Raw genomic sequence first — 14,472 nt, 5'->3', positions numbered from 1 at the left:
ACATATAGACTCAAAGTGAATATAGCTGGAGTTGCTCTATTTTTTATGAGAATGAGTTAACTCCTTCATTCAGGCAGTGGAGCATACACTTGGAATAGAAAGATATTACAGAAACTTGCACTAAATAAAATCATGGAAAAATGAGGGCCAGATTTCGTGGAGGATTTCTGCCGATGAAAAGCCTGAAATATCGTCTAGATGCTGCAATGGGGGAAGCTGTAGGTTTGAAATAGGAGGGGGAGTAAATAAAAATCATGTATTCAGCATTCCACTCTTCTTGAAATGCAGAAAATCTTCATGGGCTCCAAGCCCTAGCTACTACAACATCTGTATGAAACACTTTTAAAAGTTCCTGTCTTGACATGACTCTTCCAAAAAAACTTCTGTTCATGTGGATGTCTTTATAGGTCTACAGAGTCTCATAGATGGCACCAAAGGAAACTAGACCAATAGCACAGAAAACAGAACTGCTGTGATTATGCAGTACAGGGTACAAAAAGGATACCGGTATATGCTGTGAAAGAACACAAGAAGGGATTTGACAGTAATGACTTGATGCTGTTTCTAGCGACTGATCATAGAAAAGAGGACAGTGGTAAAGGCTGGCTTTTTGAAATATTTAAGAAACTTTTAAATTGACACTGAAAGTAAAACTTCATTCTCGGTTACTGTTTTGTAGTTATAGTTTAGCGTTTCACATTAAAGGTGAAATCTATGGCATCTATGTTCACAAAACAGATGGGAAATGCAGAGTTCCTGTTATTTTAACAACCTTTCCCTTGGTGCTGTTAGGTGCCTTTTTAACACCCCCTTTAATCTTTTCTGCCTATTTCTGAAAATGTCTAACACAATATAATCTAAAAAATATTTTATGCTTTATTCAGAATGGCTTAGATTCTACTGCTTTATTCAGATTAAGTGTAGAGTTCTTTGTCAACATAAGGAATTATCTTTCAGAGGAAGGCTCTGCAAGACAAGATCCAATACTATATTTATAGACCACATTTCAGCCCCAATGACATGCCAAAGTTGTTTGGTAAAGCAAATTAAAATGATTATTTAAAAAGCAAGTTTAAATATCATAGACTTACTGGAACATTTTAGGGGATGGAACAGGAGAAAGGTCCCCCCCCCGTCAACCTTACCTTCTCTGAAGCTATCAGGCAAGTGAGGGAATGGGGGGTGGAAAGGTAGGAGGAGGAAGGGGAAGTTTCTGGTTGCTAGAAAACATTTTTAAGGAGTGGACTTCATGGAATTCATGCCTACATGTAAGAATTTCAAGCGTGGAGAAATCTTGTAGAACAAAATTCTGATCCTGATAAAGTTTCTGAACTGCCTTCAAGAGCAGCACTGGGTAAATTAAATTGTAGTAACCTTATCTAGAAGAGCAACTTCTAAATAACTAATTTGTCTTCAAGTAGAAGATGCAGCTATTATATTAACCCAACTCCATAACCTTTCTGAGCCACAGTCATTTCCTGAATATTGAGGACTGATGATGCTGAATCCTAGTCTTATTTCCAAACTGCAAACCTGGCTCATAATGGAGAACGATAATTTAGTAATTTCTTAGAAAGATAGTAGTAGGTATGAGATTAATATAACACAAATAATGTGGACGCACATCCAGGAACCAGATTCGAAGAGAGGTCAATAATTGGGAGTTCTAACTTTCAGCTGATTTACTCATGTTTTTTTGTTGTTGTTGCTTGACTTGCATGATGTACTTTTAATGTGTTTATCAAATGCCTAAACCATGTGCTGTGAAGGAAGTCTCTTCTCAGCAATCCTTAGGGTTATACATCAGATTGTTCATGATTCGTACACCAAAGATAGGGAGTGTCTGACGTGTAACAGAACAAAATTTTGAGTCTCGTGGCACCTTGAAGACCAACCAAGTTTTATTTTATTGAATAAATATTATTAATCCATTTATTGAATAAATCTTGGTTGGTCTTAAATACTGGACTCAAATTTTGTTTTCCTGCTTCAGACCAACACAGAGAGGCACTTGAATCAAACAGTAACAGGTCACTGATTAAATCTTAGTCAATTATTAAAACACTGTCAAGGCCAGGAAGCATTATTAATTACTTCTTTTTGAGAGCCATTGGGCTTTGAGACATTTACTATCTTAACTGTGATAATGGCTTATATATAAAATGTGATGAATTTGTACTGCCCAATACCTTCACAAAATGAAATTTTGGTCTGCTTTTCTAGTTCTGTCCCTCGGCTCTGCACACCATCTCGTATCAAACAGGTACTGCAAAACCTCTGTTCATCTGGTATTTTACAAATTTTAAAAAGAGCTTTTCTTTGCCTATTTGTTCTACGTATGTGATTTTCCTTTTCATAGAGCACATTAAAAAAAATTAAGCAGATTACATAACAGTAAGCAAATGCTTTATGTTGTTCTCTGATATGCGAAAGCCCAATAGCAATACAGGCAGCTACCCTGGAAAAACAAAACACATATGGTAGTGTTCTTTTAGCTGAAAGATCATTACAGCAACAAGGTGTGTGTGAAGAACTGCCCTGTAAGGAGCCAAGTTAAACTTCAGACTATTGCAGTTGAACAGGCATTGTTCATTCACTTTTTTAAAAGCTAAGATTTTGATTGGTTTCTTTTCTGGAGAGTACTTGTATCTATCCACAAGATCTTTTTTTTCATAATTATTAATTCACAGTTTAAATCAAGTTGTTGGGAAAGTCTTTGAGTAGCTTAATGTGTAATTTAATGGTCTTTAATGTTAAGCATTGTGCTGCTATTTAGAGGGGTATTCTTCTTCTAGAAGACTTACAGTAATTAAAAAAAATCTTAACCTAAAAAGCCCACTTGAGTGCTCTGGATCTGATTACTGGGTCATAAAAATTCTGGAACAAATCTTGTAACCAGATTTCAGATTTCAAGATGGATAGGGAGGTTGGGGGGGGGGGGGGGAGGTTCTTTCTGATGCCAAACTGTGCTTCTGTTGTCCTCAACCATAAGCCTGGTGGAAGAGTTCTGTCTTGCAGGCCCTTCAGAACTTTGTCAGCTCTGATAGGGCCCAGATCTCAGCTGGCAACTCATTCCACCAGGCTTCTAGTTGAGGCCACCTGCACTGTTTTGAGGCCAGGGATTGCGTGTGAGTTGGAATTTGCAGAGCACAACACTGTTTGGCGGATGTACTCAGAGAGGTGGTCCCTTAGGAATGCAGGTTGCCTGTCCATGCTATAGCTACGAAGAGGGATTTATTTTGGCTAGCACTGCAGCAGTATTTGCCACAGGAATTATCTTTTTTCATGGTAGTAATTATTATTCAGAAACTTTATTTTATTTACTGCAACAAAATGTAATTAATCTAAATTTGGGCTAGTTACTCTTTCACTCCCCTTGAAATTTATACAAATCATACATTTTCGGTTTGCTGTTTTTCCCTTTTATTCTTTCAACAAGCTTTGGAGTTTGTATTTATAAATACTTTATGATCCCAGAAACATTGATTTTTACTACTTCTTGCCACTAGATGGGAGAATAAAGTTATTCTTCTATATACCCCTCGGTTCACAGTGAGTTTGAAAGCTAGTGAAGCATTAAAAAAATAAAACAGCAATATAGATTAATGCAAGCAGATTCCAGTTATTTTCTAACCTTATTTATATTTTCTTCCTAAAGTGAAAATGTAGCTGGAAATCATAAGTCAAAATTCCTGAAGGATGGAAGAAAGGAAGTGAGTATTGCTGTATACGTCTCAGCATTCAAAATGCCTTCATTTTAAGAAAGAGAGTGGGCCTTGGAAAGTATTTTCAGAAATTTCCCAACCCATCATTGAGATTTTTAATAATGTAATGGAGAAGTCTCCTCAATTGTAATCAAAACCTTACATTTATATCTTAACCTGAAGTGTACGCTTTTGAAAGGGGTCGTTTTCTCCACTTACTTGGAAACTACTTACAATCTCATGATTTGTAATAATCATTCTTTTAGCTCACCTCAGCACCTAAAAATTATCTTTTCTCTAGTGAAAATTATCTTTTCACTACCTATTACCCCACGTATGTACGTATGGGATGTATGTATGGATTATATGTGTGTTGCTTTTTCACAATTATCACAGTTGGCAATTTTTTAAGAAGTAGCCAAGTTATCTGAGCATATTCAGCTATATGACGCCAGTGTCAGAAAAGCTATTGCATGAGGCTTTAGCTACGGTTAGCTAGGTTGGGAAATTCCTGGAGATTTGAAGGTAAAGTCTGGGGATGCTAGGGGTTGGGAAGGAGAGACCTCAGTGGGGTAGAATGCCCCAACTCAACTCTCCAAAGCAGCCCAGGGCAACTGGTCTCCGGAGATCATTTATGATTCTTATGAGATCTGGGGGTTGATAGCCCTATAAATCTGCAGTTTGAAACTTGTTTTAAACAGGTAAATTTTGAAAGTAGTACATATTTTTAAAAGCTTGCCATAATATCTCAGCTGGCAGTAATACAAATAAAATACTGTATGTGAAGGAACTTCCTAAGGTCATCACCAACTTCATCCTTTCTACTAACACATACAGGGCAGCGTCCTGGCACTTCGAACAAGGATTCCCCCCTCCCCCACAAAGTTTACTAATTCTTCTCCCACTCTCACAGAAAGACAACTTACCCACCAGGCTGAACAAGATGGGATGGGATGAGATGTGTGTAAAAAATATTTTACTATAACATTTACTTTGTTCGTGCGTTACTGGAATGAAATACAAATTGTTCACCCAGTGTTCTTGGAAATTTGTGGAACAGTAATAACTTCCAAGTGTATTACAGCTTAATCTGTTGGATCCCAGTCACATAGTTTTTATAATTTCACTTCTAGATGGAATATAAAATTGTAACTACCTGGGACAGCATTCCAATAATGCATGCACCGGTGACAATCAGATTTAAACCTGGTGATCAAGGCTTAGTTATGGAAGTGAACTCCTTGTTCTTTGATGATCCTCCAGCTCCATCTGGAGAACCTGGGAAGCCTTTTGATGGACTTTGGGACTATGAAGGTGAGGTTTAGTGAAAGCTGCACACTACAAAAGCCACAATATATTTTCAGGCCTAACACCTGGTAACTAATCTTATATGACAATACGTGTTAAGAATCCTTTTTCCAAATTTATTTTTATTTGGGAAATTTTTTATTTGGCTCAGGTAAGCAAAACTGTCATGGCAGACAAGATGGTCCAAGGCCATGAAGGACTTTGAAGGTGATAACCAATACATTAAACTGAGCCCAGTAACTGATGGGCAGACAGTGGAGAGACTGTAGAATCAGATTAATGTGTGTGCTCCATCTAGTTTCTGATAATAGCCAGGCTGTAGAATTCTGCATCAACTTGAGTCTCAAAACTGGTTTTGAGGAGAGACCAGTATATCGTGCATAACTGTAGTCTAGCCTTGATTTTACTGACCTTCAAGATCTTTGCTCCCAACCTGCATTACCACTGTATTTTCACTGTTTAGTTTCACTTTGATCATTCTTCGTCAATTCAACACAGCAGTCAGGCAGCTTCTCAGGACCTTTCCTGCATCTCCAGGATATTTGAATAAGGAAATATAGATATGGATATCATCTGCCCTATGGATGACAACCCCTAAGCTATGAATGATTTGTTCTAAGGGCTTTATAAAGTGACTGAAAATCATGAGGTGTAGAATTGCACCCTGCAGGTCCCCACAGGATATGTCCCATACTCATGATAACTGGTTTTCAATAGCGGTTCTTTGAGTCTGATCTGAGATTCCAACATGCATCTACTAATACCTACTTTTGCCTCTAACTCACTCAACAAGATATCATGATCTACAGTATTAAAAGGCTGCAAATAAACCCAATAAGAACAATAAGGAGGCATGGTCTTTGTCTACACTAAGGATTCCCAACCAGGGATCCATGGACTCCCAGAGGTCCATGGGAACTTCGGAGGTGGTTTGTGGCCTTTCCACTCCTGCCTTAATGAACTCAGCCACAATTAGGGAACCAGCCACTTCCATTGCTCCCCTCCCTCCCAAGTATGAGTGAGTTCTCTCATGGTTCCTGCTCCAGAGAGGGGCAGAGCCTGCACATCTATTCCCATCTTAAATTGCCTCCTGTCTCTCCTGTCTCTCCCCCCTCCCTAGTCCTCCTCAAGCCTGCTTGTTGGCACAGGTGGTAATGTCACTTCTGGTGACATGGGACTTGGCAGGAAGGCATGGCCAGCTGACATCACTTCCACAGTTCCTTGAAGCCTGAAAAATGATGTCAGGGGTTCCTACATGGTCAAAAGGTTGAAAAAGGCTGGTCTACACCCAGATTGAGGTAATCAACTAAAGCAAATTGAATTTAAGTCTCATAGTCTAGCCTGAAACCAGGCTGAAATCTATGTCATCATTACTCCTCCAGTTTCTTCCAAATAACATTACATGACCATAAACAAATTAGTGTATAAAATGTGAAATAGTTATGGTAGAATAAGAGTATTTTTGCTTTGTTGAATTACTAATAAAATACTATGATTGATTTTTTCCTGTTCTGCTGTATACATTACCATGTTGTCATTTATACCTCTCATAGTGGTTGAATCATTCTTTCTGAACAGTGCTACGAGCAAGTACCTGGAAGTTGAACTTTGCCCGTAAGTTGTGACATGGAAAATATCCATCTTACGCAGCCTATAGCTGAAATTTTCACACCATCATAGTGGACCTTCCTACCTCAAGGAACAGATAGTTTGAGCCTTCTTAAACTTGTGACAACACATCCTATTTTACTGGTAGTACTTGCTGTAGCTTTGGTCATCGAATCAAGAGATTTAAATGGCCACATTAAGGAGGAACATAAAGAAGGCATATTTTACAACAAAAACAAATCATAGCATTTAATCAGCCAGAATTGGCCATCATGGTATGTAGTGCACAACCTATTATGCTGGACTGATTTAACATGGGGCACTTATAATTTCTTCCTGAAACCATACTAGACCATACCTAGTGAGGCAGGTGTCAAAATGTACCCTGTCCTGCTAAGTACCTGCAGTTTCCTAAAAGTCATCTTAACAACTGGAGACCCACATTTGGGTGAAGATATGTACAATCTAGGACTAGTAAGAAGGGGACCAATGATCATGAGATAGCCATTTCTGGTAATATAATAAGTGGTGGTAGAGCTAGAGGTGTCAAAGGATGAAAATATTTAGGTAAGCGGTATTAGATATTGTCATGAGACGGTGCTCACATCAAGTTTCCTGTGGATAATATGAAGTCAAAGGCATCTGAATTCAAGCCTTTGTATAAGATTACCTGGGTGACTAAGGCCCAGTTAATCTGTTTAACCTACCCTGTAGGATTCTTGTGAGGACGAAATGGAATAACCCAAATTTACAGAGCTTTTTGTTCCTTAGAGAAAAGGCAAGATGCTAAAATGGAGAACATTATAATATTAGCCTTTACAGATAAAGGGCTACTTGGGTTTTCCTGTAGTTGCAAAGAACCTTCTGGTCTTTTGAGTCTTTCTAAGCCCAAGGTCAGTTATCAGGTAATATGAGTTTTTCCATCTGTAAACTTTCTGTGATACTTCGCTCTTTCCATATCCTGCTGTGAAATTTGCTAAACGTTTCCTTGACAATATTGTATTCCTATGAAACTTGTTCTGACAGTGTCATCGATTTTGGTTCCCTGTTTTTATTTTGCCAGGCATGGTCAGCATCTTGTATTACGGCTCTCTGGAGGAGATTGTCTTGAAGTAAGTAGAATTTCAGTAGCTATGAACACCTAACCACATGAGTTTGAGGTTTCATTGTTTTTCTGTATTTTGTGTTTTTAGCGATTTACACATTTATCTGTGCCAACGTTATTTAATATACTAGGCATTCATCAGTAATTTTGCCATTCTGAATCTGAGTGGGTTGAGACTTCTGCTTCCCTGCCAAAGTGCTTTTCATTGGCGATGACAGCAAAAGAGCACAAACAGGCCATATGCTTCCCAAATAATTTCCTCTGTAGCAGCTGAATTTCTTTGACTGATAATGGACTTATTTTTATGGACATTAGATTTGGTATCCTGTAATTTCACTGAATTAGCCAAGTGTGTCTTGCATCAGTAGATGGGTTTTTAAGCCAGAGCAATGCACAGATGCTGACAGAACAAAATGCCAGTCCACTGAATGTACCAAAGGTGTAATTATTACTCAGTATGAATCCTTTAAACACCAATAGTGAGACAAGGCAAATGTGCAGTGTTTAACTTCATAAGAGCATTGAATATGATGACTGGAAATCTGTAAAGTACAATTCTTTTTTAATGGATTATGTTTGTACTAAGTTACTTGAATATTATTTGGCAGTTGTTTAACTTGTTAGGAAGTCTGATCTACAGGATAATGCAAAATTTATTCATTACTAATTTTCAGTGAACATCCAATAGTAATTGTATATGAGTAACTGTATGAAATAATGATATCATATCTGCAAGTTTCTCAAGAGCAAATACAAGCCATTTGGTTACAGAATTCTGCAAGGCATTGCAAATTGTGGGGCATAATCAATCCACAGTTTCATCAAATGGATCTTTAGCTTTGTGAGAAGAGCTTAAATATCTAATCTTGCTTCCCAATCCTGATTTTTTCCTGTCGTCATAATTACAGGCAGCAGATTTCATCTCATCATCTACATTAGTGTTTGTAACATAAATCATAGTAATACAGTTAAGTAATGCCAGCACATCTGCAAATCACCAGCAAATTGGTTCCATGGCGTTTGTTCTAGCAAATTAATCAAAAACCTCACCTGTTGATGCATCCAGTGTGTTAAATCAAAGCTTTTATTAAGCTATGAATTTATTTTGGACTATTTATTCCCTGTTTAATACTGAGTAAGTCAACACTCCTTGAAACCATTATAAGCAACGCATATCTATGTATTTCCATATAATGGGAAAAGGTTATTTTACAATTCAGAACCTAATAATGATGGGCTATGTGATGCAAATACATAGCAAATTAGTTGCATATAAGCACATTATTTGTGCATCATCATTTTAGACTCGTGTACAGCTTCCATATGGTAACGTATTATATCACTAATTATATTTATTTTAGATTCAAGCAGATATTCGTGTTGATCTGAAGCAGTAGAATAAATTTAGAGTTCCAGGGGCACCTTTATGACCAACAAAGTTTTATTAATGGTATGAGCTTTTGTGTCCACGGATACTTCCCCAGACATTGTATCTGAGGAAGTGTGCATGCACGTGAAAGCTCATACCTTGAATAAAACTTGGTCGGTTTTAAAGGTGCCCCCGGACTCTAAATTTAGTAAGGCACGAAACCAGTTACATCTGTTCAATGTGATAGGAATTATATGGTATATATTAAAACTCTAATACTTATTTCTTTTGTTGGGGATGATTTCCTTGTTCCTTCAGAAGAGGGATTGTCAGTTATAAATAAAAATAGCTTATTATAAGAACTCTTAAGGTTGTGAAAATGAAATGGATGCAAATATTATTTATTGCACAGGAAATATCACCAAGTTAATATGAGAGCAGATGTGGCATTGAATACTGGATATGAAAAGAGGACCTCTAGTTTCACATTTTGGCTCAGCTGCAAAGCTAGATCCATTTATCAAATTGCATTAGGTTGGATTCAGCTAGCTTTTTCACCCTACCACTCAATTAATCTCATTATAATAAATTGTCCCACATGGCTTTTATCCATTCAGGTCCCATGATCCTCAACATAACATTTTTGATGGTCAAAAAGGAACTAGCATTCCATTTTCACCAGCAGAAAATTGGGCAGTTACAAATGGATGACTCCATGTACAAGAACTGTCAACAGGCTCCTATGTGCTCTTTTTCCTTCTCACCTGCTGATTCCCTCTTCCATTTCTGCCTTGTTCTAACCATAGTTTTCAAGGGTTTCTTAATCGGGCAAGCTGTGGTTGCTATTCTCCAAATCATAGTTATATTTTGCACTGTCCCTTTTTAAATAGACCCAGCACACCATGCTTGATTTAAATCAATATGCTGCATTTGTGGTATTCCTCCCAACCCCCCCAAAAAGGGATTATAATCACAGTCTTGATTTAAATCACTCTGGTTTGCTACATGGTATTGCAAAAAGATGTCCTGTAGAGCGTAATGTTCCCATATACGTGTATCTTCAAAACAAAGGTTTTCTGCCAAGTACACTTAAAATGTGGACAAAAGCACAACTGTAATCTATCACTACATCTAAGAAACTGCTGGGATTTATATATTTTAGCACAGGCTTTCTCAGCCAGGGTTTCATGTAACCCTGGGGTTTCTTGATGGCTCCAGAAGGGTTTCCCAAATTGGGTGGAAGCTTGTTAGATGTACTTATACTCTCTCTCTCTCTCTCTCTCTCTCTCTCAAATACAAATATCCAGGATGTGACCATTTATTTATTTATTTATTTATTTACACATATAAATAAACATATTTGCAATATGACCATATATGGTCATGTCAACCCCCTCCCAAATGACCACTGATGGGCCTGGAGGAGATGGGAAGAACAGGGTCCCTGGCCATACAAATCTTTGCTGGCTAAGGCTCATTGCATGTGGTAGCAGAGAGGTAATTACTCTCATTTTTATCTAACTGCAGGGATAAGGGACAATGGAGCAGCATTAGGTCTGCCCCAGCCCTCTTCCTGGCCCAGCAGAGTGGGTCACTGGGCCATTTCTGACATTGGGGTGGTGACAGAGTGGCATAGGCCTGCTCTGTTCCTGGCATGGGAGCAGCATAAGCCTGCCCTGACCCTGTTTCTGGCAGGGTGAGGTAGGGGTGACAAAGCAGTATTGGCCTGCTCTGGCCCTGTTTCTGGTACTGGAGATGGGTGGAGGTGACGGAGTAGTATAGGTCTGCCCTGGTTTTGTTTCTGCCAGCTCCCACTGCAGGCTCCTTTTGGTGAAGAAGAGCAAAATGGTAGCCAGCCCAGTGTGTAGGTATGGTTCTGTTCACAAATCATCTGAAAATATTTCTTTGCTGTCACTTCTTGTGCTATGGGAATGGCCTGGTTATGTCACATCTGGGAGTGACTGGGTGGTCATGTCTGGTGGCATGTGACTTCCAGGGGCATGGCAGGAAGGTGTGAAGAATGTTTCAGGGTTTCTCAACAGTATAAATGTTGAGAAATGCTGGCTTAGAGAAATGGGGCATGTGTTTAAATCTTCACTTGTTGATTTCAAATATCAGGCTACTCTGAAAGCCAAAGAAGTCAGTTACATTTTTGGGGAAGGAGGGAACTGTCATAATCTTGCTTTCTTTTTTTTAAATGTCAAAGCTTAGTAGGTATAGGAAAAGACAGATATTTTCAATTGATCAGTTTCGAATTTATTAATCGGTGAAGAGGTAGAACTAACATGTTATCACTTCTGATCCCAGAAAATCTAATTAGCTCCTAGCTATGTAAAAAATAATCTTTAAAAAAGATCAAGAGCAATTATGGACAATAAGTCTACCAATGGCTTCTGGCCATGATGACTAAAGGGAACCTCTGCTGAATGCCTGTGCTAAGGAAGTTCTTGCCCTCTATGTCTGATTTGATGGCCCTTCCAGGCAACTGACTGGCCACTATGTGAAACAGGATGCTAGACAAGATAAACTACTTGTCTAATCCAGTAGGACTGTTCTTATTTTCTTTATATTGCTGTTTCAGCTGTATTATGGACAGTTTCAAGTAATGCATATTCATAAGAAGAGCTAGCATCACCTGCTTTCATAAGCAGCTTCTGGCCACCTTTCACAAATGACTGCTGTGATTCCTGCAGATATTTATTTGAAGTAGTGTTGGCTTTTTCAGGGATTTATGCTCCTTTTTCATCTATTCTGTTTAATTACCACATGGAGGACATATTGAGAAGCTGAAAATGATATGGTTCCCACACAAAATGTTGCACAAACTTGAAACCCACCTGCTATACACCTGTACAGGCATATGATTCTCTCTGTCCCCTGAAACTCAGATAGATAAAGCACTAGAGCACATTTTAAAACAAATGTCTCCATTGCTTTTCTGTTCATGGTGCTTCCATATCAAAAGAAGTGGATAAAAAAGCCCTTGCATTGTAAACATTTATAAAGCCGTAGATGACCTTTGTAAAAAGATATATTAACAAAAGAGAATATGAACTACAGCAATACTGTGTGATCTTGATAATTAAGCATTATTCTGAAGTGTTATTTAAGGTGGTTTGGTGTCTCACTCTGCTAAATTTGTTAAAATAATGAGAATGATATTTTTATAGTGCATTTTTTTCATCCTGTATATAGAAAGGTCTTGAGTTGGCATTTAAAGCAGATATAAACGGGGGCAACTGGAATGGCACAGCAATTATTCCTTGGGGGTATTTCCCCCCTGGTGTAGACAAAATGAATTCATATGCAATCCATGGATCTGGGATTGGCAGAACATATGAGGCACTTTATCCAATACCACGGGAAGAGATTGGAGAGGGGCAAGGTCCTAATTTGTGAGTACAAAAACATCTTTCTTAATTTGCTTTCTGTCTGTTCATGTAGCTTCTCTCTGAGCATAAGAGATTGCATACATTGAACGATTCCCAACCCTAACTCTGCCATAACCCTGATTCATAAGGGAGAATGTGATTAAGTCTTTAACAAGTGAGCCCATCCACTTCTTATGCCGTGGGCTATCGTCACCACTTTTGTGTTGAATGTTTGATCCAAATATACCCAAACACTATTTTAATGATGTATTTAAAGATATAGTAAAAGCACTCAGAAAAGCTTGTTGTTGCAGAACATATGATTTTACAAACTTTGTTTAATACAATTAATAAGACGTGAAATTCATGTGATGCTCCAGGTTTTTTTTAAAGAAATGCAATAAAACTGGTATTATAAGTTGTCACTATTTTCTATAGGCATAAATAACTGTATGCCTCATTGGTAGGGAAAGAAAGTTAAACTCTGCATTTGGTTTAAATAGGCCTCTAAAATAAGTTTTTGAAGCGCATAACTTTTAAAACCTAGTGTTTTAATAATTCAAAATTTTGTTTATGTTATTGATAGCCATCGTCTAGAATACTTCAAGGATTTCCGTCTAAAGGACATAATGGGAGAGGACTGGAATCAACCTCCATCAGATTGTTGGATATAACATCAGTCACATCAAAGACATCAAGAAAAACAGCTCATAAAATACACAATAGATTCCTTAATGAGAGATTTCAAATACTTTAATTAGGTATCTGTCATGATTTTAATGACTTATCCAATTAAAATAAATGAATGTATTTTTCTGTCAGTAACTTTCCTATCATTCTTCCAAACAGGCGCAAGGATTATAATCATTCAGAATTTAAAATTTGATATTTGGTGACATCCTAGAGAGGGGAGAGAGATCTAGGCAGGAGATAGTTTTGGGCATAAGGGACTGCAAGTCTGGATTAGTTGACTAACCGAGGGTGAGCTGGGCATGGTGGAACATTCCTGTCATCATGGCTGACCAGAGTGGCTGAGGCTGACGGATCTTATGAGCTCAGGAGTTCTGTCCTACAGAGGGCTATGCCGACTGGTTTTCTGCACTAGGTTTGGCATTAATACGGTGAGCTCCAGGGAACCATGGCCCACCGGGTTGCCCAAGGAGGGATGAAATGGCCCAGGTTGGAGCTAGTTGAATAAATATTGGTGATAGCCATGGATATCATGGATAGGATGGGGTGTACTGGAATATGTCCCTGGAGAATTTAGCAACTGGGCATGGTCATAGATGGATAAGAACAGACAAGGGAGTTTGTCTTGGATCTAATAACAGACTGGAAGTCAATGCAATGATTTAAAGATCAGTGTCCCATGGTCAGGACAAAGGTGATAGTAGCAGAGTGCTGGACTGAGATAAGAGGTTCAGGTAGACCAAAGAGAGGAGATTGTGATAATGAAGGCAATATAGGAAGTGTAAACCAATTACTGTGGAGGCACAGGAAAAGGGACATTTTTTTGAAAGTGGCACGATTTCACAGCATTTTAAATATGAAAAGAAAAGAATACAGCTATCAAGCTGAGGCGTCTACTAACCCAGGCTACCACAATACAATAAGATCTCAGTAGCTAAGTAGGGCCTGAGTCCTCTCCAAGGAGTTTTATCAACTGCAGGTATCTGTACAGTGGTAAAATCTCTGTTTCCTCTTGGGAGAGCCCTTGGGAGAGAAGGGGAAGAAGTCTCCAAGATTCCTGGACATGTCCTGCTGGACTGGGTTTGGCCACTGGTTCCCTGGATGGAAGCTTTCGTCCTCCCACAGTGAGTGCCCCTTCCACCCACTTTCACTCTCATGGTGCTTAGAATGAGTGCAGAGAGAGGATCAAATAACTGAGTCCAAGCAGACCACACCTAAACCCCGAGGAAGTCACGGCTTAGAGCCAAAGGCCACATATATATAATTTAAAAGGAAAACTTGACAACCACTGAGAAACGCCCAATTGAAAACGGTTCA

The 14,472-nt window shown here is 38.5% G+C and overlaps 1 protein-coding gene across 1 annotated transcript; it reads left to right on the top strand.

The window, feature by feature from the left end:
- Positions 1 to 243: 243 nt before the first annotated feature.
- LOC143819129 (UPF0462 protein C4orf33 homolog) lies at positions 244 to 13,286 on the top strand. Its single transcript, XM_077300321.1, has 8 exons — positions 244 to 595; positions 2,224 to 2,263; positions 3,659 to 3,713; positions 4,838 to 5,018; positions 6,566 to 6,626; positions 7,684 to 7,732; positions 12,290 to 12,489; positions 13,052 to 13,286. The coding sequence occupies exons 1-8, from the start codon at positions 556 to 558 to the stop codon at positions 13,137 to 13,139; spliced, it is 714 nt and encodes a 237-aa protein (XP_077156436.1). The 5' UTR covers positions 244 to 555; the 3' UTR covers positions 13,140 to 13,286.
- Positions 13,287 to 14,472: the final 1,186 nt, after the last annotated feature.

Source organism: Paroedura picta, chromosome 10 (assembly GCF_049243985.1).
Source record: "Paroedura picta isolate Pp20150507F chromosome 10, Ppicta_v3.0, whole genome shotgun sequence".
NCBI classification, from domain to species: Eukaryota; Metazoa; Chordata; class Lepidosauria; order Squamata; family Gekkonidae; genus Paroedura; species Paroedura picta.
Note: the sequence above shows the minus strand (reverse complement) of the source record. Positions and strands in the feature narration are given on the sequence as shown.